A 27,598-nucleotide genomic window follows, 5' to 3' on the forward strand; every position below is an offset into this window, starting at 1 on the left:
GTGAGAGAGTGTTGGGGGTTGGGGGGAGTCAACTCCCACTGCTTCCAATCAGCGTAGATAGGAGGGTAGGTTTGTCAAACCTCTCCCCAGCCTGAGATGGTGTTAGCCCGTCTCCTCCCCAGTCCTTGGGAATGGGGTGGAGAGTGGCATAGAAGCCCCTTCCCCGCCCCCGGGCCAACCTGCCTCCCGCTAGCCGGCCGGGCGCCTTACCGAGTCAGACCACTGGGAGGCTGGGGGAGCCGGGTTGGGCGAGGAGGCGAGCGAGATGGGGGAGCTCTTATTTTGACAGGGGCCTCTCCGGGCTCTGGTATGAAGGCAGAAGGAGGCAGCCAGAGAGCCCCGATGCTTATTCAGGCTGGGGAGCGGAGCCGAGTGGAGGGGCGAGCGAGGCTCCGGCAGCGCAGGGGAGCCCGGGGAGGCGGCGGCGAACGGCGGAGCCAGTGGCCGGACATGCCCCGGACTCGGGGCCGCTGCACCACCGCCGCTGCCCGGAGCCAGCCGGCCGGACGCCCGCACGCCTGGGTCCCCCGGCGCCGCGCCGCCCGGGGACTGCGACCCGGACCCTCGGCGTCCGACCAACAATAAGCGCCCAGACAGCCCCCTCCCAGCCCCGCGCCCGCCGTCCCCGCGGGCCTCGGGAAAAGTGAAAGGAGGAGACGAAGGAAGGAAGGAAGGAAGGAAGGGAGGAGGAGCAGGAGCCGGAGCCGTGAGGTTCGGGGCTGAGACCCCAGCCCTGAGCCCCGGGCCGGGCGGGTGTGCGCGCTCTCCCGCCGCTGCCCGGCGCCCAAGACCATGCTCCGCGGTTGGAAAGCAGGAACCCAGGCGCCCAGCGACCCCCGGATACCCACTCCTGGGCCGGGCTGGTATTGAGATCAAGGCGTCCAGGATCAAAAGATCACCACCTGCCCGCCCTCCTCCGCACCTCCAACTGGCGAGCAGGAGGACCCCAATCCACCCACCGACCCTGACCTGGTCATGGCGTCCAACTCCGGCCTGGCGTGAGGACCCCCGACCCGCGCGAGGTGAGGGGAGGGCTGGGGCCGAGGGCGAAAGTCATGCCAGGCCAGCAGAGGCGCGAGGAGGGAGGAGATCCAGTTCGAATTGGGGAGGGGGAACACAGTCTGATTGTCTCTGGCCCTCTGGCACGCACCCCCAGGCTGTTTAAGGGGTCGGGGACGCCCCCAGGATTAGTGGAGGCCACTCTCGGGCCCCCAATCAGGTTGGCAGCCCCAGCGCACAGAGGGGAGGGCTTAGGGGCAGCCAGGGGACCCTGCCACCCTAGCACAGAGAACAAGGCCGGCCTTGGGCCAGCTGGAGCAGCAACTCTGCCCTGGGGGCTTCTGGGAGATGTAGTCCCCCTCGCAGGCTCACCAACCCCTTGGGTCTCAGCACCCCGGCACTCCTCTCCTGGCTTATAGGAGCTTCCATAAGGAGGTGCGTGGGGATTGGAGATTGCTGGGGGTCACCCTCTGCCCCCAAGCACTGCCTAGGAGCAGCGGGGGCTGTGACTGGAGGAGTCTCCCCTGCCAAGGATTCTTAGTGGTGTGGGCTTGGCCCCGGGGTGGGGGTGGGGGGCAGTCACACAGTTCCTTGGAGGTGTCTCTGCCTTGCTAAGAGAAGACAGCCCCTGCCTTGGTCTGGGGGAGCTCTTGGGGGAGGAATGTGGGGAAGAGAGGGGAGGCTTGGGGCTTCTTGCTTGGCTGGAGTATGTCCTGTCCCAGGGCTGCTGGAATTTGGTTTCAGGGGACACCGAGGTCTACTCTCCCCTTCTCCCTCTTGGGAGCTGAGGAGAGTGTCCCTTACAGTCTGGGAGTCTGGAGGGTGTCCCTCTGGAGCAGTGAAGCCAGGATTGGCTTCTGTCTGTCTGTCCAGCTTCCTTCCTTCCGGGTTTTTCTGACACCCCCTCCTCCCTCCTCCTTCTGTCTGTCTGCTGCTTGGGGTGTGGGTCTGTGTCTGTGTCTGGGGGCCTCTGCTGCAGGGAGGAAAAGTGTTGCTCTGGGAGAGGTGAGCTGGGCATGTGACTGAGCCCCGGGAAAGGGGCTTGGAGGCCCCCTTGATCTTTGGCCTTGGTTTCCTGTTTTACCTAGGAAAGCTGTCTTCGCACAGTATCTGCTGTAACCCTACTGATGCCTCTGGGCAGCTCTCTGAATGAGACCTGCAGGGTGGGTGGGCTTCCACTCCCCTTGCTCTCCCCCCTCCTCAGCCTCTCCAAGGAGCAGCTACTTTTTCTGGGCTGGGGCTGCCTGGCTTGTCTGCTGCCCCTCAGCACTAGCTTGGCTGCCTTCTCTGGGTCAGGACCATGATTTCATGGCCCCAGGGGAAGAGCATGTTCAGGCCCTGTCTTTCTGGTATCAGCTCTGAGGCGCCTGCTGATAGGAGCTTCAGGACAGGATGAGAATGGGAGAGAAAGGAAGGTAAGGGGCGGGGTGGGGGGTGGGGTGGGGTCTGGTATCAGGGCGGAAGACGCTGCCCTCCCGCAGCTAATCAGGCTCCTTGGCCTTGGAGAACCAGGCCTGGAAGCTCAGCCTTCTGGCCACTTGCCTCTGGAGATTCTCTACTTACCTGTGTTGCTTCTGACTGGGGTGGGGCAGGGGTTAATGCTGGAAAGGGTGCTCCTGAAGGGGAGAATACCTATATAACCTTGGATCCAGAGTGACTCTTGTGCTCAGGGTAGCAGGGGCCTCACGCTAGAGATGGTTTCTGGAGGTCCATATGGAGGCTCAGAGTGAGTCTCTAATTACTACTGAGGTTGAGGGTCCAGGTGGGAAGAGATTACAGAGTCCTGGAGAAGGATTAGTGTTGGTGGTCCACAATCGATCACAACAGTGGTAATGTGCGACCTAGTGAACTTGCTTATTGAGTCTGTGTTGGACACCCATGATTCCCTTTGGATAGTGTCTGCCTCCCAACTTCTGGGTATTTGAGTTTAAGCAGGAGCCCTGGGCCGCAGACTCAACTTCCATGAAGAGGCAGGGCAATAGCCTTCTGGGCAGAGGCCTAGTGGGTGGCAGTGTCGACTCAGCAAGGGCTGGAATGCCTGGCACCTGCTTTAGATTAAAGGAGATGCCTGCAAAGGGGGCTGCCTGCCTGCAGGGGGAGGGGCTGGGATGGAGCTGCGTGGAGCCCAGGAGTGGGGTGGAAGGAAAGGAGCAGGGTTGCAGGCAGCAGCAGCTCTGGCAGGAGTGGAGGGAGCCAGCAGTCACCCAGCTCAGCAGCCCCTCCTCCAGGGTGTCCAAGACAGGAGCTGGGGGCCCGCCACACTGCCTCTGGCGCCACTGGCTGAAGTTCCATCCCAGCGCCCTGGGGGGGCAGCTGCGGGGAGCCAGGGTGTCTGAGTGTCCAGTCTGCCCAGGACTGGAGGAGGCCTGCAAGGAGGTAGGGGGCACTTCGGGGTTCTTTTTGGCCTGACGCCATGTTTACTCTTCTGGGGGCTCCTTGGTTGCTGGTAGTGAGGCACTCCAAGAGCCTGGGCACCCAGGGGTGATGGGGAAACGGCATCCTTTCCCTGTGCCAGGAGCCCTGGGCACTGCTTGGTTGCTGACCTCGGGGGAGGGGGCAGAGGGGATGGCACCGTGGGAAAGTGGGCAGCCGTGGGAGCCAAGCGGGTACAGGCTGGGTGCCGCGGGCAGGGAGCCTCTGCCAGGCCTGCTCTCCCTGGGGTGGGGCTCGCTGTTCCAGGGACTGGCTCAACCTGTTGAGCGCCTGGCTGCTCTAGCTTGGCATCTGTGCCCCTGCCTGCCAGCCCCACCAGCTGCCCACCCGTAGCCCCACTGTGGGGGCTGCCCCCAGGGATCTGGGGCGAGGAGGCTCTGACTGGCCAAGGGGCCAGGATGGAGCTGGTAGAGGCTCCTCCAGGGGCGCTAAGTTTCCCCAGGTCCCACCCTCTAACTACCAGAGCTGCGGCTGGAGCCAGTTGGAGGGCCAGGTAGCCAGAGGCTAGGAGCTGAGGGGCAAGGTGAGGAAAGCTGCAGCACTAGAGGTGCTGCATGTCACTTGGATGGGCCTCCCTGAAGGCAGCCTGGAGTTAAGGCCTGGCATTTCCTCTGCTGGGTGCCAGGGCCAGGCCTCCAGAGCCCCACCCCCAGCCTGGCCTGACCTCCCCTCCCTGGGAGAAAGCTGCCGACTTTCCCTGGAGGTTGGGGGAGGGGCAGTAAGGGCATCCTGGTGCCCTGGGAGGAGAGGGGTGACTTCCTGGATGTGGGCGTCTGTTGTAGTGCCTCGGCCTCCCAAAGAGCCCCCCTCCCTGGGAACCCAGGTAGGAAGCTCTGGCTTCCCAGGGAGATGTCCCCCACCCTGCCCTGAGTGTGGGTGGTCCTGGGTCCCCTGGAAGGTCCCTGACCCCCTGCAGGCCCTTGCTGTCCTCCCACACCCTCTGACCCCCCGTAGCTTTAGGCCTGCCTTGGGGCTCTGCTAGCTGGCGGGGAAGGGGAGCCAGCTGCCACTCTGTAGGGGGGAAGGTGGCCACCACCACCCACCCACGGGTCGAGGAAGGGCCCAGGTGGGTTCCTTCGCCTTCTTTCTTCTCTAGTCAGTGGCTAAAGTGGAAGCCTCTCCTTCTCTGCCTCCTTTCCACCCCAGGCCCTCCCTACTTGGCCCCGGGCCACCTGCCCGTCCTAACCTTGGTGTCTGGCCTAGTCCCCATCCCCAGGGGCTGGGATGCCCTCTGTCCAAGTCCCTCTTCCAATGGGCTGGTGGCCCTGCGCTAGCCTGTCTTCCCCCTCCCCTTCACTCTCCACCCCCCAGCCTCAACTGAGAATGGCCCTGAATCCAGCATTTCCAACATTTCGAAACCAGGATTGTTTTGAAATCCCTGAGTACTTCTCCACCCCCCTGCTCTGACTCCCCTCCTCCCCACTAGCCCAGAATTTAGTCCTCTAATCTGACTTCATGCTGTGCATTGCCTGGGTGTGTGTGTGTGTGTGTGTGTGTGTGTGTGTGAGTGAGTTTGTGTGCTAGCACATGGCCACGTGCATGCTACTCTGTGTTGTGTGTGTGTGTGCTCGTGTATCCCAGTGTGGGTCTATCTTCTGTCTGTCAGTAGTTCTGTGTGACTGGCTAATGTCATTTGTGTTTCCCGAGCTCTCTTTGGCCTTCTCTGAGTATGGGAGCCTCTATGGGTCTTAAGGAGTCCTTTTTGGGGAGTTTGGGTTATTTTAAAGAGGTATCCTGGATGTGTGTCTTTGGGGGTTGTGTCTGTTTCTCTCTCAGATACACGTCTGGGAGTATCTGAGGAGTATGCGTGCTCGGGATTGTGTCTCTGATGCATGTGCGTGTGCGTACGTGCGCACACTCAGTGCGCTCTGCTTCTGTTGCCGCCTCTATCCTCCTCCCTCAGAACATGTCTGGGGTGCGTAGCCACAGGTCTCCCCATAGCTCCCTGGGACATGGAGTCCTCTGTCCTTTGATAGGGAGGTTTCTTGGAGCGAGGCCAAGGCTTCTGGCCATTCTGTGGTCCTTGGAGAGAAAGTGTGCAGTGGGGAGACTTTGGGATAAACTGTCCCCAAGGCTGGGCTCTCTTCCTCTGCCCTTCACGGACACCTGGCACCTTAAGGGATCCCAGTACTCCCAGTCCCTCCTCTTCTTGTCCTGGTGACATCGTGGGAGCTGTCACAGGGTGGCCCAGTGCTCTCCACAAAGGGCTGGGGAAAGGGAGTTAACCCTCCACCCTTGGGGTCACTTGCTTCATTGGGGACAAGAAACAGCCAGCCACATCAGACCTGGGAGCTTGGTGGCTAAAGTTCAGAAAAGTTGACTTTGCTAGCTAGGGGCAGACAGCAAAACAAGACAAGACACTCATATTTCCAGCCTGAGCAGAAGACAGAGGGGCCTGGAACGCTGGGGCGGGGGTGGGGGTGATGTGCCACCCCAGAAATATGAAGCGTTGGATGTGAGGCCAGCTGCCATTGTAGCCTTGACCCTGGGAAGTCCTTCTTGATGTCTGACCTTAATCATGTTTTACAGGAGTGGGGTGGGGATTGCTAAGGGGAGCTTCCTTTCTTTCTTTTTTTGCCAAAGCAAGAGTTGTGTTAGTAGAGTTATGTCTGCATGGGATGCGGGCCCTTGGAACCCCTGATGCCTCGCTATGACTCAGTTTCCCATCCTGGGATCTCAGGCTATAATTGAATACTTTCCTCTAGAAGCACTTGTAGCAAATCAGTGAAGAAGAGGGCTGGGGCAGGGGCTGTTTGTTGGAGTCAAGGGCCTATGGAGACAGCAGCACGAGGTGGGCAGAGAGAAAATTGTCTGTTTATAACCCCCCTTCCCATGGCCTCTGGTCCCAGGACTCAGTGGGAGGAAGGGAGGGGTAGAGACACAGGTTGGTACAGTGCTCAGTGACCCAGCAGGGGGAGGGCCTTGGCAAGGAATTTTCAGTTTGTTTCTCAATCTCTGTCTCTGAGACACGCACACACACGTCACTGCAGACACCTTCAGGAGATGAGCCCAGAAAAGTCACCCAGGTGGTGGCAGGGCGGGGCAGTACCAGATGGGGCCGTGTGGTACCATGTTCTGGCAGACACCCTGTGCTTGCCCCCTAGAACTGGAAGTTGGGCCCAGCGGGAGGTCCCTTCCCCAACTCCCCTGTCGTGTGCCTGGGAGCACCACAGGCTGGAGAGGGTTAAGTCTGGTTGGCAGGGACACCCCCCCACCCAGTGCAGTGAGAGAGAGGGAGGGGTGGTTAGCAGCTTGCTCTAGTTGGCGTCTCTCCCAGAATTCTTCGGAAAAGAACTCCCCTTTGACCCCCAGTACAAACTGAGCCCAGCCACCAGCCTCCCTCCCGCCTGCCTGTGGGAGCTTCACCCAGCCCCCTCCTACTGAACTGCTAAGCCTGATTCTCTCACCCTAGGCCCTCCCAGCCAAGCCCGGTCCCCAGGGGCATCTTCAGGGGACAAGAGAGACCACACAGGGACATAGGACCCCCACCATTCTTCTCCTTGACACAGGATAACCCCGGGGTGGCTGGTGCTGGAAGCTGGGGTCCTCAGGCCTCCCCATCCATCCCTCTACCCGGGTCCTCAGGCCAGGCCGTGGGAGTCCTCCCCCCTCTCCCTGTGGGCTGAGCTCTGAGGGAGCTCTAAGGCATCTCTAGTGCCTTCTCCTTTCCTGCTTGCAGGGGAGGGAGGGGGAGCTGTGCGGTGGGGCCGCTGGGTCAGGCCTGGCTCCCGGCCAATCCACAGAAGTCGTGGGGGGGGGGTGGTGTCCAAGTAGCTCAGGGACTTCCTGGAGCTGCAGGCCTGTCTGTGTGTACATGCTTAGTGGTGTACGTGCTGGGGGTGGGGCTGGGGCTCTGGGAGGAGCAGGGGTAGAGATTGCTGGCCTGGGGCTTCTAGCTGTGACCCTCTCTCCACAGGGAGCCCCAGCCCAGATCACACCCTTGAGCCTGAGCCCGACACGCATTATCCTGAGGTGAGAGGTCTGTGTGCTTATGTGTGTCCTCACGGCCTCCTCGCTCAGCTCTGTCTGCCTCTGCCGTTGCCTCCTGCTTGGCTTTTTGTCTCGGGCGCCCTCCTCCTGGCTCTCTGCCCCCACTTCTCCTTTCATTCTCCTCCCCCCCGGAGGAGAGGGTGCTGACAGCCTACAACCTGGAACCCGGTAGGGGACGGGGGCGGGGCCGGGGCAGGAAGGGTTAAAGCGCCACAGCCGCTGCTCCAGTGAAAGTCCCAGCCTGGGTGGGTGGTGGGGAGCCCCAGCCCGGTCACCCCTGGAGGGCAAGGTACGGTTTCCTTCCCGGTCATCCCAGGTTCTTGCTCCCCCTCGCCTGCTGGCTTTGGCCTCAGCTGGCTGAGTCAAATCCAGGGTGGCTACCAGCCACAGTAATGTGGTTTCTGCCCTGGCCCCTAGACACACACACACACACACACACACACACACACACACGCGCACACACAGGCACACACACGCTTTCTCCCTACTGCCACCCCCACCCCCTCCCTCCCCTCCTTCCTTACTTAGCAACAACTCCCTGAATTCACAACAAACACGCCTGTAGGCTCCTGGTCTGACTAGGGAAAGCTGGAGAAAGCGGAGGACTGCGAGGAGGCACTTCTCCTAGACTGTCCCCAGGAGGGAGGGGCTTCGAATCCCCCCACCCTCCCTGCTGGAGGCCACCACCCCTCAGGGACACAGAGGAAGTGGTCCTTCCAACTTAGGCAATGAAAAAAGTGGGGGGCAGTGCCAGGTGTGGCTGAGCAGGTGCAGGGGGTGGGGGGGGCAGGGCTGGAACTCCACCCGTCACTAGTGAGTCCCACTTGACCTTTGACCCCCACCTGCGGAGACTCTTCCTGCCTCTGGGCCTCTCAGCAGGGGCCTGTGCTGTTGTCATGGTAACTTGCCTTGCTCCTTCCCCAGACTCTTAGGGACCAGGATGGGTGATGATGTAACAGATTGGGGGTGGATGGGGCTGGGGTGGCCCAAGAACTCTGCTCTCAGAGCCCCAGTGGGCCAGGCACCTGTGTTGAGGGGGTGGGGAGTGGTGGCCTCTCTTTGATCTCTTCCCTGGGCAGGAACTGTGGCCTCTAGCTAGGACCTGGTGCGCATCGGGGTTGGAGGGAGTATGGAATGAGGGGGTGAGGCACCATTCTTTCGTCATAGCACAGAGGGCTGCTACCAGGGTGAACATGTATTGTGAAATGGTTAATAGCCCAGTTGCTGGAGTGTCTGAGTTCAAATCCTGACTCTTCTAATTCTGGACTGTGTGCCTCAGGCAAATTACTCAACTTCCCTGGGCCTCGGTTTTCTTATCTGTAAAGTGGGGATAACAAGAGAACTTTCTTGTAGAGTACTAAATTAGAGGATTAAATTAGATAATGCCTGTGAAGCCTTCAGGACAGCTTGATGTTATAGAGTAAATGCTCAATAAATATTAGAGATCCTCCTCGTTATTATTAGCCATAGCTCTTCATAGGAACTCGTGGTCCTCCCGGGGGCTTTAGCAGGGGAAGAATTGATGGGGGTGAGGGGAGTGTGGACGGTGGGGAAGAGACAACCTTTCCAACAATTCAGACTCCTAGATTCTAATACCTATCCAGACCCACCTTCTTGCTGCCTCAGTTTCCCCACTGAGGGGAAACTAACATCTTGGTTGCAAGTTTGCCAGATAGCCATGGGCCTGCAGAGGGGTCTGAGGACTTAGGGCCTGTCTCCCTCCCCATCTCCTAGCGCTTCTCAGAGCTGAGCCCTCCCTCCCCCATGCTATTAGCTCAGATCAGCTTCAACACCCCTCCCACCATCCCATCCCCTGATGCTCTGTTCCTTCACCAGGCTGAACAGCCATTAAGACACTCTGTTCTTAAATGGCTTAGATGGCCGCCTCCTCTCTTTCCTGGCCTAAGGGGTCAGGGACCTTCTTTGGGGAGAAAAGTAGCAGTGTGGAGCTGTGACATGGATGGCAGCTGTTAGGCCTGCCTTGGGGTCCAGGGTCCACTGGATTCCCTGTACCCTGCCTGGGCATTTTCCCTGAGCATGGCAGGGCAGTGCCCAGGCCTGTGATATGTATAGAAGCCCAGATGGGCATGCCTGGCACCTGCTGCACACAGATGGGCAGAAGCCCATCCTGAAGCCCAGAGGAGGGGTGGGGTCATATCAGCATCCAGAGGACACCCCCAGAATCCTTTCCTCTGCGGCGTGGGTGAGTGTGGGCAGGGCTGGGAAAAGTTCTGTTTCAACCCTGTGTGCCCTGGGGCAGGCCAGGGGAGAATGCTGAGTGACTCTGGGTGAGCAAGGCTCCGAAAGGCCCTGGGATGAGAGTCGGATGATGGAGGGGCTAAGGCTTGGGAACGTCTGGGTGAGGAGCCCAGCGCTGGGCAGCAGGAATGGTGTGCCCACAAAGAGGGAAGCTCTGCAGATAAGTGGTTTGGTCTTCTGGGGAGTGAGTGTCCAAATCTCTGGAGAAAGTGGATTCAGATGTGGCAGAGTGCCTGGGATACCAGGGCTCTTGGGTACCTTCTCTGGCCTGGTACCAATGGGGGTGGGCTGGAGGCCCTGGGTCTACTCACCACCTCCTTCTGGGAACAGAGGGAACACCTCCCTTCCATGGGCCTGGGAGTGAGGGCTCAGTGTTGGCCTGGGCCATGCCTCACTGCTGGGCTGGCCATGCCGCTTTTGCCCAGCCCCTGGGGCCTGTTCGTTGGGCAGGCTGGGGCTATTTTTGGGATCGGGCTGGGGCTCTGGGGCTGGTTTCAGATGTTCCAATGTGAACAGGAGAAAATGGGAACAGATGGCTGGAGGGTTCCAATCAGCAGGTCCTGCTGGGAGCAGGTTATTTTTAGGGCCTTGTTAACCCTTTGGGGGCTGTGGAGCCACCCTGAGAGGGACAACCCTCTCTAGTTGAGAAGAGCACAGGTCTTCTCTCTGGACCTCTACTTTCAGAACTGCTTGTCCCAGTTGCTCTTCTTTCCCTCTCAGACCCTCCACTCTTTAAAGAGGCCCATGGCAAGAAAGTAGGCTCCAGCTTCCTCCCAGCCCAGACCCTGCACGGAGACTGCCAAGGAGTAGGACGGGGAGAGGGGTGGCTGGTGGAGGGGACGGGACGTGGGCCACTGTTGAAAGGAAACTCCCCTTTGCTTTTCTCCTGGGGTTTTGAGACAGCCCTGAGGCTAAGAGAGTGGATAACTGCTCTCTGGGCTCATGCTCTGGGTTTGAGTGTATGTCGATAAACCCAGTGATGCCCAGGGGAGTGCTAGCTGAGGGAGCTGGGCTCTGTGAGGACAGAGAAAAAGCCAAGTTTTTGTACTTGATACCACTGAGATGACGCCCATGGGCCCCGATCCCTTGGATACTCAAGAGCAAATATCTTGAGAGTGCCCATCTTTACCAAATGCCCAAGGATTTGGGTGCCATGTAGGGTGTAAAGAAGAGGACATCATGGCCAGAGGTGGTTTGTTGAGGGCCGAGTATGTCACAGGCATTCTGCTGGATGGTTTCACTATTAGTATCTCACTCGATATATTGATCCTCATTTTGCAGATGAGGAAACTGAGGCTCAGAGGGCTGAAGGGATGGACAAGGTCCCGTCGCTCAGAAGGGGTGGGATGTGATTGGCATCTTTGTCGGCCTGACTGCAAACCCGGTTCTCATTCCACTGCATCACTCACACTGCCTGCCAGTGTCCGAGCCACAGAGGCCCAGGCTGACGGGAGTGGGCCTCCTCAGGGAGCAGGTCTATGGAATGAGTGTAGGAACGGAGACCTGGGGTCAGGGGACCCTGCCTGTCACTGCTCTCACAATCCCTTAAGCCCTTCTTGCCTGAGGGTGCCAGGACTGACACCAGAAACCCCATTTGGCCTTCCTGTCTTCCCTGCGGGAGGATCACAGGCATACATCCTGTCTCATCAGCCCCCACCCCCACCCGTCCTGGCCCACATGCCCCTGCTTCCTGTAGGGTCACAGCAGTCTGGATGTCAACGTGGGCAGAGCTCGAGGGCCCTCCAGCTGCTGCTGGTGCCAAGAGTTTGGGCCAGGCCAGCGAGGTGAGGGCTGGGAGGATGCCTCTGACGCTGGCAGTACCTGGGGGAGAGAGCAGAGCGGGCAGGCGGGCTCTGGGTGAGGTCCCGCGCCCCATGGTGCACCGCCTGTGCCAGCAGTCTGCCTGCACTCGCAACTCCCACAATGGCCCCATTGTTCCCAGCCGCCAGGCAGTCAGGCAGTTTGGAGGAGGTTCCTGGGCCACCCCTAATCCCCCCCCCCCAAAAAAGGGCCAGATTAACCCCTTGGAGGACAGAGGCCAGGTGAGGGCCCACAGGGAGCTACCCTGCCCATTCCTCCCTTCTGGGAATCCGGGCTTGGGACGCCACCTCCCAACACGTGTACCCAGCAACAGGGCATCTCTGGAGATCGGGGTTTCCCACAGGGTGGGGAGTAGCACCTAGACCCTCTCCCACCCCTAGGGTGGTGTAGGTGCCAGGGGGCAGGAAGTGCCAGTGGGGTGGCAGGCGGAGACCAGATATATTTGGGCCGGTGGGGCTAATTCCAGCCACCGCTGCCTGCCCTACTGGCTCCTGAGCTCCTTTCCTTCCTGTGAAACCAGAGCTGGGTTGGGCCTAGCTCAGGATTTCGGTGGATTTAAAGAGGCAGCACCACCCCTGCCAGCCTGGCTTCCTCTCCCCCTCCCGAGGTAGGGTCTGGGGCAGAGAGAGGACTGGAGAGCTGCTTGCTCCTCCCTTGCCCCAGGCTAACCCCTGGCCCTTGCCCCTGCTGGGGTACCAGGCTTTTGGCACTCCCTTCTCCCAGAGCTTTGGGCGGGTGGGGTGGGCGGGGGTGGGCTGTGGTTTCCTGTGTTGGCTGTTTGTGCCTGGCCCAGAGTGCCCGCTGCCTGCCTGGGCTTCCTGCCCTGTCTTGTTTCCTTGTGCCCCCCCCTCCCCCCCCCCCCCGGGGGAGGCAGCAGCCAGAGATTGAGCAGTAGCCTTTGGGGGCACCCTACTGCCAGGCCGTGACTGCTTCCCGAGGCCTGGCCACTTGGGCACTGGCTACGGGAGCCAAGTGAGGTGACCTCCGGCTTGTCTAGGCAATGCCACTTAGTCCGGTAGTTTCCAGAAGGGCAGAATCCCCTCCAGAAGCACCCTGTTCAAAGACCCCAGACTGGAAGGTCTGGGGCCAGGAGTTTCCATGTCCCAGCAGGGTTAGGGTTGCCTTGACATCACCCTGGGGCTGCAGGTGGGGTGGGGCTGGAAACTCCCAGACAAAATGGTTGATTTGCATGATCTCCTTTGGCAGGAGGTGGGCGGAAGTGGGGAGAGCTGCTAGGAACTAGGGTGAGGGGAAGGCCCCCCAAGCCTGGAAGTCCCCATACAGAGGGTCCCAGAGCAATACCTTGGTTCTTGAGCAGATTTCCTGCTGGGCTCTGAATCCTTGACCTCCCCACCCGGCTGAGTCACCACCTCAGGAAGCGGAAGTGACCTGGGTGGTAGAGGAGAGCTTCTAGGGACCAAGGAGTCCTGACACCCAGGAGAAAGGGGACTCGGGACCTTGTTGTCTTGAGGGCTGCCTCTCCCCGAGTCAGTGGCTGAGGATCCCACCACTAATACTCCCAGCAGGTTCCTGTTCTTTCAGCTACCACAGGGTCCTAGCAGCCCATTTCCTCTCTAGAGGTGTCTGCCCACTGCGTGTGGAAGCATGGGCCCTCCAAGCGTGTTCTCACTGCCTCTTTGGGATGGTTCTGAGCTGGGCAATAAGACTGGTGGGCTGGCTGGTGAACCAAGGAGAGGCTCCCAAGGTGGGGGCAGCTGGAAATAGGCAGGTTGCCCCGTCGAAGCCTTCCTGGTCTCCCTCCCCCAGCTGAAGTCAGGTGCACTTTAACCCTTAGGTCACTTCCCACCCCCAAACCGCCCCCGCACCCCACGTTGCACCAGGAGGGCAAGATCTCAGGCAGGCTTTGTCTCAACAGCCTCCTGGGCTCCATTCTCATAAGGTCTGCTCCTGGCCTCTTCACTCAGGTGACTGGCACCTGCTCCCTGTTTGTGAGCACATGTCACTGCTCCCCACCCTACCCCCTAAGAGGCAGCCACAGCGCTGTGTTCCCAGAGCTCCATCCCTTTCCTTTCACCTATCTCAGGGGCTCCTGGCCTGGTGCTGGGAAGCCCCTTCACTCTGTTTAAAAACTGCACCCACCAGGAATCAGCTTTCCTGCCTCCCATCCCCAAGGTTTTCCAGGTCTCTTCCAGGGACTGTGAGTGCTAGAGGAGGACGGGGGTCTCTGGGATCTGGGGAAGACCCCTGAGGGGCAAAGGGGGGAGGTGTGAGATGGGAAGCTCCTGACTCATCTGTACTTGACTCAGCTCGTCCTGCCGCTGGGTGGGAGCGAGGGGGTGGAGTCCTAGAGGGGAGGGCAACTCCAAGATTCTTCTGGAGAGGAGGCTCAGCCTGACTGGGTACCCTGGAGAGGACTAATTTTCTAACAGCCCCTTCCCAAATTATTAGATGTCCCAATATTTGAAGCTGTGAACAGAGGAAAGTGGGTGGCCTTTGCCCTGCCCCAACCCCGGGGGGCTGGGTCCAGTGACCTGCGGCGTGTGGGAAGCCCATCTGTCGGGTGCAGGCTCAGATGAGCTGTCATGACTTGAGGGGAGGACACTGCAGTGGAGGGGAAGCACCAGGGGAATGGGGTCTTGGTGCTGCCATGTAATGGTCATGTGACCCAGGGGCCTGTCACTTCCTTTTCCCAGATCTCAGTTTCCTCACTGTGAAATGGGGCTAACAATGCTGTCGTGGCAGGTGGTTGGTAGTTTTGAGGATCAGCAAGGTGGTGAAGGTGGAAGCCTGAGACCCATGTCAGCCCCATAGGCCTGCCCCTAAGCCCAGGTGCCCTCCAGCTCTCCCCGCCTCAGTCCCCCCAACCCCCCGCACCCATCCCGCGTGATGCAGGAGATGGGGGCTGGCAGCAGGCTGCTTCCCAGCCAGGCCCTGGACTTTGGAATCTTCCCCTGAGGAGCCTCCCTCCCTAGAGACAGAGCTGGAGCGGGAGGGGTTGGGGGAGGCCAATGTGCCCCGGGGTTAAGTTAGGGTTAGACTCCCACAGGGTCACTGGTGTGGCCCCCCCCCCCCCAACACCGCCCAGGTCCCAGCCCAGCCTCCGGCAGCTCGGTCTGGCTGGGCCTGTCACCGGGACAAAGCTTCTGGCCCAAGACCTCCTCGTCTCCCCCCACCCCTTTCTGGGATCTGCGGGGGGAGTGGGGGGACAGGGCTGGGGGCGGTCGGGTGAGGCTTCTGTGTTTGTGTAAATCTGTTTGTTGGTGTATCTATGGCCCCGTGTGTGTTTCTTTGTGACTACCGGGCTCAACTTTCTATGGCTCCCTTGTGGCCGGGCCTCAGTCTTTTCATCTGTTCAATGAGTCGACGCGCTCCCTCTCTGCCCTCTGGCCGCCTCTGGAAACATGCCCCAGGCTGCTTCTGTGCTCCTGCTTTGGCCAGCGCCTCCCTCGCCCTCCCGCACACCTCCGCGGGCCGGCGTGAGCGCGCCTCTAGTTTCCTGGGCTCCGTGCGTGTCTTTGTCTCCCCGTCCACGTGTGAGCTGCGAGTGTGTGTGAGTCAGAGTTTGGGTGCTGGTGGGTGCCAGGGCCCCTGCCTGGCGGCGCCTAGCGCTGGACCGAACCTCGGCCCCGCCGTGGCGCGCGCCAGGCCCCTCGCCGCACTTGGCCGTGGGTCTGTCCGGGCGGCGCGTGCGGGGCCGGGAGAGGCACGCTGCAGTCCTGCCCGTCGCCCGCTCCCCGGCTCGCTGGCTCGCTGGCTCTCTCGCTCGCTCGCTCGGCCTCTCCGCTCTGGCTCTGCCGAAGGGGGCGGGGTGGGGTGCTGGGGCGGGGGGAGGGGAGGCTCCTGCATTCTTGCGGTCGGGGAGGAATCTGAGCCAGCGTTACTGGTCTCCAGAAGAGCCCAGCTGCAGCCCCGGGGCCCCGCCAGGCCTCTCGCTGCCCGCCCGGGCCTGCTGGGATGGGCATGGGCTAGGCCTCGAGCTGGGGGCGGGGCATCGCCCCTACCCGCGGCCCCCTTCCCGCCTGGGCGCCCAGGGGCAGGGCTCAGCGCTGGGGGCGGGGCGCCAGGGGGTCCCCCGCCCCCCGGGTGAGGGGCGTGCCTGGGGGCGGGAGTCCCCCCGGGGGCCTGACAGACCTCGCGGCCGCCCCAAGCGGGCACTTTTGCAACCCATCCTTTTAGTGAATTCTGCCCCTGCGGCCCGGGGGGCCTTGCTAGAGACTGCAAGCTCCCTGAGGGTAAGGTGCGGGAGGAATGGGGATAGGACCGGCCACTAGGATCCAGGCCCCCGACTAGTAATCCTTCCTTGCCAGTCACACCCTACCCTATCCAGTTCCCTAGTCCCAGGGCTGTTGGGTCCTCCCGTCTCCCCTCCCCTTCTCACACCCCCTCCCCAAGTCACAAGTTTTCTCTTTGGGGCTTGTTGCTGCAGTCCCTGCTCCAGTACCGAGTACCTGGCTGGGCCCTGGGCACGCACAGGGGCCGTAGCCCCACTGTGTGTGGGAACCATGAGGATCCTGGCTAACAAGACAAGGTGTGTGGGTGTCGCGGAGGGCGGGATATGTGTGTGGAGTGAGGGGAAGGGAAGGGCCCAGTGGTGATGGGACTGAACTGTGCAGGCTTGGAGAGCGAGCCCCCCTGAGTACCTGGCTTCCAGGCCACCGGCGGGCTAAAGGGAGGTCAGAATGGGAAGGCCTGCCCCGAGGCAGGAGCCCACAGCTTTAGTGCCTGGGCCCAGGGGACAGAGGGGAATGGCAACCAGCTAAGCCTGCTGTTCTAGTCCCTTCCAGCCCTTTCCTCTTAAAAACGGTTTGAGCAGACCCCTGCCCACCCCACTGTCGGGTCCGATGGCGCCCTCTGGCCTCAGTCTAGCTGGGGGTGGGAGCTGGAGGGAGGGGCGGTGCCTGCCTCCCTCCCCTTCTCCAGGAGAAGCCGGCAGACAGGGCCAGGCGGCAGCAGCAGGACAGCAGAGCTGAAATAAATCTGAGCTGGTGTGGAATGAGGGGGGATAAATATCCTCTCCCGTGATGTGATCTTTCCAGCGGCTATTAATAGGTCTCCGGGGAGGGGGAGGCGGTGGGGGGAGCGGGCTGGAGCTTAAAGGGCCCGCAGCCTAGGCTGCAGGAATCCTTGGCTTCAGTCTGCTTTGCACACCAGTCCCCTCCCCTTTTTTTTTCCTGCTCCTGCCTGCTGGCCAGGCATACTAGTAGACCCTCTTGAGGCGTTCCCCTCCTGCTCTGGGGAGCTGTCTGGACCAGTGGGTACCGCTCTCTGGTGTGCTTTTCCCCACTTCCCCAGGGGAATGGGGCTGGGGCATGAGCAGTGACCCTCAGGTCCTGTGCCCCTTCCATGCTGGTGTTGGGACACATGGCAGTTGAGGTTTGGGGACCTTGGAAGGAGTCTGAAGACAGCAAACCCTTGAAGAGAGGATGCTTAAGTGTTGGCCAGGTGCTAGTGGAGGGGGGTTGCCATGGAGGCTTGCAGTCTGTTGGATGCTGGGGCTGGGGGTGGGTTGGATTCTGGCAATGTGAGGCCCTGGTTTTCGTTTGAATTGTGGGGATTGGAGGGCGGAGGGGGTTGCCCCATCTTCACTGCCCAAGGTGGAGAGGGGCGTCAGCCCTTCTCTGAGGAGACATGGAGGGGGGTAGGGGATAGCTGGTGGTCTTAAGATGCCACTCAGCCCCCACCTCCGCTACCACTAGGTGAGGCAGGATGGGGCAATTAAAATCCAGGCATGCTACACCTCTAGCAAGATTAACTTTTCATGTCTCTTCCACCTTCTCCAGGTTACCCCACCCTAGGAGGAGAGAAGCTCCAGGGAGCCCGCCGCTGTCCCCCCGCGGCCACTGCCCCCCTGCCCCAGCCAAGCCAATGCACCCAGAAAATAAGTTGACCAATCATGGCAAGACAGGGAATGGCGGGGCCCAATCCCAGCACCAGAATGTGAACCAAGGACCCACCTGCAACCTGGGCTCGAAGGGCGTGGGGGCGGGGAACCATGGGGCCAAGGCCAACCAGATCTCACCTAGCAACTCAAGTCTGAAGAACCCCCAAGCAGGGGTGCCCCCTTTCAGCTCGCTCAAGGGCAAAGTGAAGAGGGAGCGGAGCGTGTCTGTGGACTCCGGAGAGCAGCGAGAGTCTGGGACACCGTCCCTGGATTCGGAGGCCAAAGGTATCCCATTTCCTGATCCCCAAGACCCCAGCATCTTCCACAGCCCTAGACTCACACTTGCTGGGAGACCATCTTTCTAGCCCCCTTGCCTAATCGTCAACGCCCACTCCTCTCCAGCATTTATGCCGGGGGCACCTTTCTCTTACCCCCATTATACCCACCCATCTGGTCATTCTCTCAGGATTGGGTGCCACCCATGGAGGGGCCACACAGAGTGATGGGGCCTCTGGTCTGTCGGTCTCATGCCTCTCCTGCTTTCCCACCAGAGCCCCCAGAGCGGGAGAGGGAGGTGCTCTGGGGTGAGGAGCAGACCCTCACACCTCCCAGGAACCTCCTGGTATCCTGGCTGGTGGGAGCTATGGTGTAGGCACTGGGGCCTGGAAGAGTAGCAGCAGTTTCCCCCTCCCCACCCCCCAGCCCTAATTAGAACCAGTTGTGGTTGGGGATTATGCTGGGCTTGGTGCTGGGTGGGGGAGGGGAGGCAGGCAGCAGGGCTGTAGAGAGAAATCAGAAACAAATGGTGTCGTGGTGGGGGCCAAGGGCTGGCAAAGTGCCCACCATGGCCTGGGCAATGCCCCCTGGGGTGGGGCATCTGGGAGACGGGGCTTGGGAAGGATCCCGGCTGTGGGAGGACAGGGCCTCTGGGTACTCACTCTGACCCCTGCCTGCCTGGGCAGAAGTGGCACCCCGGAGTAAGCGGCGTTGTGTGCTGGAGCGGAAGCAGCCATACAGTGGGGACGAATGGTGCTCAGGACCGGACAGCGAGGAGGATGACAAGCCCATTGGGGCCACCCACAGTGAGTGCCCATCATTGCCAGGATGCTGTGGCCCATGGTGCCCCCAGAGGATAGCCGCCCTGAGGGAACCTCCCTCTCCTCACCTAGGGCTTTAGAAGGCGCAGCCTGGGAAGAGGGAGCAAAGGGTCAGGAGCCCAGGCTCCTCCTCTCCCATCTCACATCTCTGACTCAGTCCCTCCCTGCACTGTGACAGCTCAGTTGCCGCCTTCCAGGTGCTCAGTGGCCCCCTCTCCCTAGGGACCAGGGTGGGGTAGGTTGAACCTCAGGTGGCCTCTCCCGGCCACATCTACACCTCCTCCCATGAATTCCTGGCCTATGCTGCCACCTACTGGTTATTAGAGGGAGGGCGGTGAGGGTCCAGCATCACTGGGAGCTGGACAGCTGGCTCGGCTGCGCAAAGCTGTGCTTAAGCCTGGGTGTGAGCTGACATTGCCTGTGTCTCTGGTGCCCTTCCCTACCCTCTAATTGACTCCTGGCAAGTGCCCGGAGTGCATCACCAGGACGAGGAGTGGGTGTGGGTGGACGCCCACCCCTCTCATTCTTGCATTGATCAGCATTTATTTGGGCCTGGCACTAGTGATGGGGGAGAAACGGACATACTCCTGCCCTTGGGAAGCCCATATACATTGATTTGATGCTTTCCCTCCAAGCTTACGTCTGTGTGTGGGGAGAAACAACTTAATGCATACGAAACTAACCAGAGAATGTTAAATTGTGAACTTGTCGAAAGCCAGACTGTAAAAAGAAGGAAGAAAAAAATATGCTGGATACTTTGCTACTTTGTTTTATTTAATCCTTATAATAGCCTTGTGAGGTAGGTGTTATTATGATGCAGAGGAGGAAACAGACTCAGCAGATGTTTGTGGAAAGAGCAGATCATGTCCGTGGAGGTGGTGTATGGGATCAAATACTGAAGCCTCTGCAGCTGGCTGGCACTTTAAAGGTCATCTGGTCCCAGCTACCCCCCACCCCCACCCCAGGGGACTCATTGGTGGTCCACAAGCCCCTGGCCAAACCCTTCAGTGATAGATGGGGGTGGTCACTGCTTCCCAGGACAGACCTCCTCAATTCACTTTTATAACACTAGACTGTGCCATTGTAGAAACATGAAAACACAGGGAAATCAAAGAAGAAATTGCTAACATCCCATACCTGATACCAAGGCAAGCACTTAACTGTTTTAGTTATATTGCCATTAAATTCTCAAAGAGTTCTTAATGGTAGGGCAGTATAATGTAGAAGTTAAGACCACAGACTCTGCAATCAGACCGCCTTGGTTTATATCCTGGGTCTTCTACTTATTATTTGTGTAAATTTGGGAAAGGGCCTCAGTTTCCTCATCTATAAAAATAATCTTTTCCTCTTAGGGATGTTGTGAGGAGTCAGTGAGTTGAGACATGTAGCACACTTAGAACAGTGTTAGCTTTTTTTTTTTTTTTTTTCTGGCTGCAGTGGGTCTTTGTTGCTGCGTGCGGGCTTTCTCTAGTTGAGGCGAGCAGGGGCTACTCTTTGTTGCGGTGCGCGGGCTTCTCATTGCGGTGGCCTCTCTTGTTGCGGAGCACAGTCTCTAGGTGCGTGGGCTTCAGTAGTTGTGGCTCGCAGGCTCTAGAGTGCAGGCTCAGTAGTTGTGGTGCACGGGCTCAGTTGCTCTGCGGCATGTGGGATCTTCCCGGACCAGGGCTCGAACCCGTGTCCCCTGCATTGGCAGGTGGATTCTTAACCACTGCGCCACCAAGGAAGTCCCCAGTGTTTAGCTTTTATTGTTATCATTGTACTAGAAGTTTCCTTATTGAAATAAAAGCCTGCCTCTCTCCCCATAACTCATCTCCAGGAGTCCTAGTTCTGTGTATTGAATGTGCACTTTCCTCTTCCCCAGGGCAGCCCTCACACATTGAGGTCAGCTCTCAAGTTCCCCCCCTAAACTTCTGGCTCTGTTATTCTATGTAAAACTGGAGAGACAGGGTCCAGAGCAGGGCCGTTATGAGGTAGAAGTGTTAGAGAAGATTTCTTCAAGAAGAGGAGCCTGCCCGTGGGCCTGCGGGAAGGTGGCTGCTGCCCCAGCTCAAGGGAGACAACTTGGGGCAGTAGGTGCTGTCACTTACTGTCTGCAGGCCAGGCACTTGACTGGTGGCAAAGTTCCACCCACTCACTAGACCCATGAATGACCAAGCGTAGATCTTTTGTAGGCGAGGACTTACAGTCAGGGCTGTGACCATGGAACAAAACCTCACTCGGTGCCGAGGATGGCCAGTCTACCCTGGCAGTGAACCCAGTATGTCAGGCTTTTGTAACTCTCTGTTTTCTAAACAGTTTTTTAGTTTGTGACATAGTTGTGAACTTGCTGTAAAAATAGATTTCTTTGATCAGCCCCTCCCCCTCCTGCAGGGCTGGAGTTAGTGTTTCCATTTTACAGATGAAGGAACTGAGGCTTAGAGGGAGGAAGTATCTTGTTCATAAGGTTGCAGAACAGTTAGTGGTAGGGCTAGAGTGAAAACCATTCAGCGTTTGAATCATCAGCTATACAAGCTCTTTGCCTTCTCCCCTCACCTGGCCAACGTGCATACACATGCACAGACCACGGTGAGGGGTCGGAACAGGGCCAAGCTCGGGGCTCTGCAGCCCCTGCCTGGTGCAGACCCTGGCTCTGCACTGCCTGGCTGTGTCACCTTGGGTGAGTAATGTTATCCCTCTGAGGCTGTCATGTGGAGTATACGACAAGTGGAGTGTACGACAGCTTCCTCCCAGGGATGTGATGATTAGGTGGAATCACATCCATAAGCGTCCGTCAGGGTGCCAGGCATGCGGGAGCCTATTCATAAGGGTCACATTTTCCCTCTCCCTCCTCTCCACATGGTCCGCACAATTTCCATCCTTTTCAAAGCCTGGTCTAGGGCAAGTATAGAAACTAGACTAGTAAAAATGCCCCATTGGGGCCCCAGATGACCCTGTGGGCACGAGCTATGAAGCAGTGAGCCTCTCTGTCCCTGGGCATCTCTAGGATGGTACGGTTGTGACAGGGGCGGGTGGGGGGCTGTCCCCCCACTGGATCTCCTCTCTAAATCTGGGCCTCCTTCCCTCTCCTCTCTTGTGTAGATTGTAATGTAGCAGACCCAGCCATGGCGGCCCCACAGCTGGGTCCTGGCCAAGCCGCCCAACTGCCCCTCAGCGAAAGCAGCGCACCAGGCCCCCCGCATGGGCCCCCACCAGGCCTCCGGCCCGACGCCTCTGGGGGTGGAGGCGGGGGCGTCCCGGGAAAGCCTCCCTCACAGTTTGTGTATGTCTTCACCACCCACCTGGCCAACACGTAAGTGCCTCAGCCCTTGTTTGCCTAGCACCCCTCCGCCTGGGGTCCTGAGTGAGTGCCTGCAGGGGGCCAGGGTTGGCTTGGGTTGGGCTGGGTGAGGTTGAGGGCTCCCTCCTGCCCGCCTCTCTGAGCTGTCTGTGCCCAACCCGCCTGTGTAGGGCTGCGGAGGCAGTGCTGCAGGGCCGGGCCGACTCCATCCTCGCCTACCACCAGCAGAACGTGCCCCGTGCCAAGCTGGACCAGGTGAGTGTGTCACCTGGCCTGGGCATGGTGCTCTGTGAGCAGCGGATTGGCCAGCGCATCCCCTTACCTGTCTCGTGCTCTGCCTTTGTCCTCTTGCAGGCCCCCAAAGTGCCACCCACCCCAGAACCGCTACCCCTGAGCACACCATCAACAGGCACCCCTCAGTCCCAGCCTCCTCCACTGCCGCCACCGCCACCCCCAGCCCCAGGCAGCGCCCCCCCTGCTCTGCCTTCTGAGGGGCCTCCTGAGGACACCAATCAGGACCTGACACCCAACTCGGTGGGAGCTGCCAGCACGGGTGGTGGCACTGGGGGTACCCACCCTAATACCCCTACAGCTTCCACCGCCAACAACCCGCTGCCTCCTGGAGGAGACCCCAGCAGTGCTCCCGGCCCTGCCCTGCTTGGGGAGGCCGCCACCGGCAATGGGCAGCGGAGCCTGGTGGGCTCAGAGGGTCTGTCCAAGGAGCAGCTGGAGCATCGGGAGCGTTCCCTGCAGACGCTTCGAGACATTGAACGGCTGCTGCTCCGCAGCGGGGAGACTGAGCCCTTCCTCAAGGGGCCCCCCGGAGGAGCAGGCGAGGGGGGACCCCCAGCACAAGCCCCTCCCGCCCCCCAGCAGCCACCCGCGGCCCCGGCCAGCGGGCTGAAGAAGTACGAGGAGCCCTTGCAGTCCATGATCTCGCAGACACAGAGCCTCGGGGGCCCCCCGCTGGAGCATGAAGTGCCTGGACACCCCCCGGGTGGGGACGTGGGGCAGCAGATGAACATGATGATGCAGAGGCTGGGCCAGGACAGCTTGACACCTGAGCAGGTGGCTTGGCGCAAGCTGCAGGAAGAGTACTACGAGGAGAAACGGCGGAAGGAGGAGCAGATCGGGCTGCATGGGGGCCGCCCACTGCAGGACATGATGGGCATGGGGGGCATGATGGTGAGGGGACCACCGCCTCCCTACCACAGCAAGCCTGGCGATCAGTGGCCCCCCGGGATGGGAGCCCAGCTGCGGGGGCCCATGGATGTCCAAGATCCCATGCAGCTCCGGGGTGGACCACCCTTCCCCGGTCCCCGTTTCCCAGGCAACCAGATGCAACGGGTGCCTGGGTTTGGGAGCATGCAGGGTATGCCCCTGGAGGTGCCCATGAATGCCATGCAGAGGCCTGTGAGGCCGGGTATGGGCTGGACTGAAGACTTGCCCCCTATGGGGGGGCCTGGCAATTTTGCCCAGAACGCAGTGCCCTACCCAGGCGGGCAGGGTGAAGCCGAGCGATTTATGACCCCTCGGGTTCGTGAGGAGCTGCTGCGACACCAGCTGCTGGAGAAGCGGTCGATGGGCATGCAGCGCCCCCTGGGCATGGCCGGCAGCGGCATGGGGCAGGGCATGGAAGTGGAACGGATGATGCAGGCGCACCGGCAGATGGATCCGGCCATGTTCCCCGGGCAGATAGCTGGCGGCGAGGGCCTGGCGGGCACTCCCATGGGCATGGAGTTTGGTGGAGGTCGGGGCCTCCTGAGTCCCCCCATGGGGCAGTCTGGGCTGAGGGAGGTGGACCCACCCATGGGGCCAGGCAACCTCAACATGAACATGAACGTGAACATGAACATGAACATGAACCTGAACGTGCAGATGACCCCACAGCAGCAGATGCTGATGTCGCAGAAGATGCGGGGCCCCGGGGACATGATGGGGCCGCAGGGCCTCAGTCCCGAGGAGATGGCCCGGGTGCGGGCCCAGAACAGCAGCGGCATGATGGGCGGCCCGCAGAAGATGCTTATGCCCTCGCAGTTTCCCAGCCAGGGCCAGCAGGGATTCTCTGGGGGCCAGGGACCCTACCAAGCCATGCCCCAGGAAATGGGCAATACTCAAGACATGTTCAGCCCCGACCAGAGCTCAATGCCCATGGCAAACGTGGGTACCACCCGGCTCAGCCACATGCCCCTGCCTCCTGCATCCAATCCTCCCGGCTCTGTGCATTCAGCCCCAAACCGGGGGCTGGGCAGACGGCCTTCAGACCTCACCATCAGTATTAATCAGATGGGCTCACCGGGCATGGGGCATCTGAAGTCGCCCACCCTTAGCCAGGTACACTCACCCCTGGTCACCTCGCCCTCCGCCAACCTCAAGTCACCCCAGACTCCCTCACAGATGGTGCCCTTGCCTTCGGCCAACCCGCCAGGACCTCTCAAGTCACCCCAGGTCCTCAGCTCCTCTCTCAGCGTCCGTTCGCCCACCGGCTCGCCCAGCAGGCTAAAGTCTCCCTCCATGGCGGTGCCTTCTCCAGGCTGGGTCGCCTCGCCCAAGACAGCCATGCCCAGCCCCGGAGTCCCCCAGAACAAGCAGCCGCCTCTGAACATGAACTCTTCCAGCACCCTGAGCAACATGGAGCAGAGTGAGTCAATGGGGCCGGGCAAGTGGGCCCTGGCCTCTGGCGCTGGGAGCCTCCCCGGTGGGAGTATTCTTGCTGGGCCAGGGGAGTGAGTTAAGGCATCCGTGCCGGGGCCCAGAGGTGGACGGCTCTGCTCGTGGGGCAGACGCTGGCAGCTGTGTGTGAGCTTTCACAGGGAGCTCCATGTTCATCTCCCAGGCATTTCAAGGGGGTCATATTTGGGATCTCCCCACTGCCCGGGGCCCTGAGGCTGCAGGAACTGCTTGGAGACAGGTGGGCTGTAGTGACAGTGGGGGGCCTGTGTTGCGTGGGACATCTGTGCCTGGAGGAGTCAGGTGGAGGTTTGGGAGCTGACCTCTTGCTAAGCCCCCAGTGTGAGCAGCCAAATTCATCTTCCCCTCCCCAGTCACCCCTGCTCTTTCTGTCTCCCCGCTTCTGTAGGTGCCCTCCCGCCTAGCGGCCCCCGGAGCAACTCCTCAGCGCCTCCCGCCAACCCTCCCAGCGGCCTCATGAACCCCAGCCTGCCATTCACTTCCTCCCCAGACCCCACGCCTTCCCAGAACCCCCTGTCACTGATGATGTCCCAGATGTCCAAGTACGCCATGCCCAGCTCCACCCCGCTCTACCACAATGCCATCAAGACCATCGCCACCTCAGACGACGAGCTGCTGCCCGACCGGCCCCTGCTCCCCCCGCCACCACCACCGCAGGGCTCTGGGCCAGGTGCGGGGACAGGGAGGGGCCGCGGGGAGAAGAGCTGATGCAGGCACTGGGCGTGGGAAGAGTTGCCACAGCCAGCAGCTGCCCCTGCGGTCCTGCTGGCTTTTTTGCGCTTCCAAAGAGCCCTGGGCATGGAGTAGGGGGGGTGTCCCGGGACACAGTTCCCACTCATCGCTCAGTGAAGCCAGGCCCGGAAAGCTGGAGTGGTCTTTCCACCTACTGATGTGTCCCTGGCTGGCTGGGCCAGAGCTTGGGCCTCTTGGCTTCTCACCTAAGTGCCTGGAGTCCCTTCCCTCGTAGCTAGGGCAGGCCAACGGTGAAAGCCCTCAGCCCTAGTACCAGCCTGGCTGGGGAGTGGGGAAGGACTGAGTTCTGCACCCTCCCCCAGCTGGGCGCACACGGTTCCTGACCCCCATTTCTCTTTCCCCGCAGGGATCAGCAATAACCAGCCCACCCAGATGCACCTGAACTCAGCTGCTGCCCAGAGCCCCATGGGCATGAACCTGCCAGGCCAGCAGCCCCTGTCCCATGACCCCCCACCTACCATGTTGGCCTCCCCCACCCCTCTGGGCTCCAACATTCCACTGCACCCCAATGCACAGGGGACAGGAGGGCCCCCTCAGAACTCGATGATGATGGCTCCAGGGGGCCCAGACTCCCTGAATGCCCCCTGCGGCCCTGTGCCCAACTCCTCCCAGATGCTGCCCTTTCCCCCTCGGCTGCAGCAGCCCCATGGTGCCATGGCCCCTAGTGGGGGCGGGGGCGGGGGACCCGGCCTGCAGCAGCACTACCCTTCAGGCATGGCCCTGCCCCCAGAGGACCTGCCCAGCCAGCCGCCAGGCCCCCTGCCCCCCCAGCAGCACCTGATGGGCAAAAGCATGGCCGGCCGCATGGGCGACGCTTACCCCCCGGGCGTGCTCCCCGGGGTGGCGTCAGTGCTGAACGACCCTGAGCTGAGCGAGGTGATCCGGCCCACCCCGACGGGGATCCCCGAGTTCGACTTGTCCAGGATCATCCCCTCGGAGAAGCCAAGCAGCACCCTCCAGTACTTCCCCAAGAGCGAGAACCAGCCCCCCAAGGCCCAGCCCCCCAATCTGCATCTCATGAACCTGCAGAACATGATGGCGGAGCAGACCCCCTCCCGGCCCCCCAACCTCCCGGGGCAGCAGGGCGTCCAGCGGGGGCTCAACATGTCCATGTGCCACCCCGGACAGATGTCCTTGCTGGGCAGGACAGGTGTGCCCTCACAGCAGGGCATGGTGCCCCATGGCCTGCACCAGGGGGTCATGGCCCCTCCACAAGGCCTCATGACCCAGCAGAATTTCATGCTGATGAAGCAGCGGGGCGTGGGCGGTGAGGTCTACAGCCAGCCCCCCCACATGCTCCCCCCGCAGGGCTCTCTCATGGGCCCGCCGCCCCAGCAGAACCTCATGGTGTCCCACCCGCTGCGGCAGCGCAGTGTGTCTCTGGACAGCCAGATGGGCTACCTCCCGGCGCCGGGCGGCATGGCCAACCTGCCCTTCTAGCAGTCCCCGTGGGGGGGCTGGAGCTGGGGCGATACTGCAAATAGGATAACCTTAAGAAAGTGTCTTCCCCTTCGGTGTTGGGATGGCCTGGGTCAAGGGGTGGGGTGGAGGGGGTGGGAGGGGGCTTGTGTGGGGAGTGGCATTTGTGGAAACCAGATGTGCTGGCAGCTTAGGGGGAAGTGGCAGAGTGGGGTGGGGGATTTGGGATGGGGGTTGGTCCCATTTCGGCCGCCAGGACTGCCCCTCCCCCTCGCCCCCCCCCACTCCAGTCCTACGGAGCCTCGATTTTCCCTCTTTCTCTGCGTCCACCCTCTTCAGCTTTGCTTTCAGAGCCCTGTATCTAATCCTTGGCAGGGAGCAGGAGAGGAGAGCTCTCCCTCCCTCTCCCTCCCCTTCCTGCTGCTGTCTCCTCCGGGAGCTTCACTTTCCTCCTCTTGGTTTCTCTGCCCACCCCCCCACCCCCGTTTTTCCTTCTGTCTTCTCCTGCCTCAGTTCCTCTCCCTGATGATGTGGCTGACCCCCTCTCCCACCCCAACCTGCAGGCGGCTGGCCAGGTGGGCAGGCGCCAGCCGTAGCTGTAAATAGAGCGCTGCGCTTTTGTGCCGGTTTGTGTGTGTGCTGTATTTCTGTGTTTTGATAGAAGTCACACAAAAAACGGATAAAAGAAACCCTTCCCCCCTTTTTCAAATGATTGCCCCTTCCATTCCCCTGGACCCAGGGGCATGCAGTCTGACACACCTACCCGCTGTGGCAGTGTCTTTGGGTCCATAAAGGGTACCATTCCGGTCCCCTCCCCCCAATGGTGAAATGGCGTAGCTACACCCACACCTAAACTGAGGTCAGACCACCTAGGCTTCCACCTGGCGAGGCCCAGCAGGGCTGAGACCCCCCAGGGCGGCAGCCTGTCTGCTGCTGAGTGATTCAGGAGAACGCGTGCACGTGCATGTGTGTTTGCCCCACAGAGGTGACACGGGGCCCTGGCTTCCTAGCTGTGGA

At 60.6% G+C, this 27,598-nt stretch overlaps 1 protein-coding gene across 4 annotated transcripts; it reads left to right on the top strand.

The window, feature by feature from the left end:
* The first annotated feature begins 29 nt into the window (after positions 1 to 29).
* On the top strand, positions 30 to 26,718 carry BCL9L (BCL9 like). Of its 4 annotated transcripts, XM_068554326.1 has the most exons (10): positions 30 to 1,022; positions 7,349 to 7,404; positions 15,890 to 15,991; positions 17,244 to 17,629; positions 18,307 to 18,426; positions 21,520 to 21,730; positions 21,889 to 21,973; positions 22,073 to 24,359; positions 24,798 to 25,079; positions 25,509 to 26,718. In XM_068554326.1, the coding sequence occupies exons 3-10, from the start codon at positions 15,966 to 15,968 to the stop codon at positions 26,600 to 26,602; spliced, it is 4,491 nt and encodes a 1,496-aa protein (XP_068410427.1). In that variant the 5' UTR covers positions 30 to 1,022; positions 7,349 to 7,404; positions 15,890 to 15,965; the 3' UTR covers positions 26,603 to 26,718. The 4 variants fall into 4 exon arrangements, with proteins under 4 accessions (XP_068410427.1, XP_068410428.1, XP_068410429.1 ...); XM_068554327.1 differs by lacking the exon at positions 7,349 to 7,404 and having other exon boundaries at positions 290 to 1,022; XM_068554329.1 differs by lacking the exon at positions 15,890 to 15,991 and having other exon boundaries at positions 1,002 to 1,022.
* The last annotated feature ends 880 nt before the right edge of the window (positions 26,719 to 27,598 follow it).

This window comes from Eschrichtius robustus, chromosome 11, assembly GCF_028021215.1.
Source record: "Eschrichtius robustus isolate mEscRob2 chromosome 11, mEscRob2.pri, whole genome shotgun sequence".
NCBI classification, from domain to species: Eukaryota; Metazoa; Chordata; class Mammalia; order Artiodactyla; family Eschrichtiidae; genus Eschrichtius; species Eschrichtius robustus.

What these genes read in the sequence shown, in the direction of transcription:
- BCL9L (XM_068554326.1), top strand. Translation starts at nt 15,966, where the DNA reads ATGAGGATCCTGGCTAACAAGACAAG. An exon ending in CCCGTGCCAAGCTGGACCAG is followed by an intron (nt 21,974 to 22,072) that starts GTGAGTGTGTCA and finishes GTCCTCTTGCAG; the next exon opens with GCCCCCAAAGTGCCACCCAC. An exon ending in CCTGAGCAACATGGAGCAGA is followed by an intron (nt 24,360 to 24,797) that starts GTGAGTCAATGG and finishes CCGCTTCTGTAG; the next exon opens with GTGCCCTCCCGCCTAGCGGC.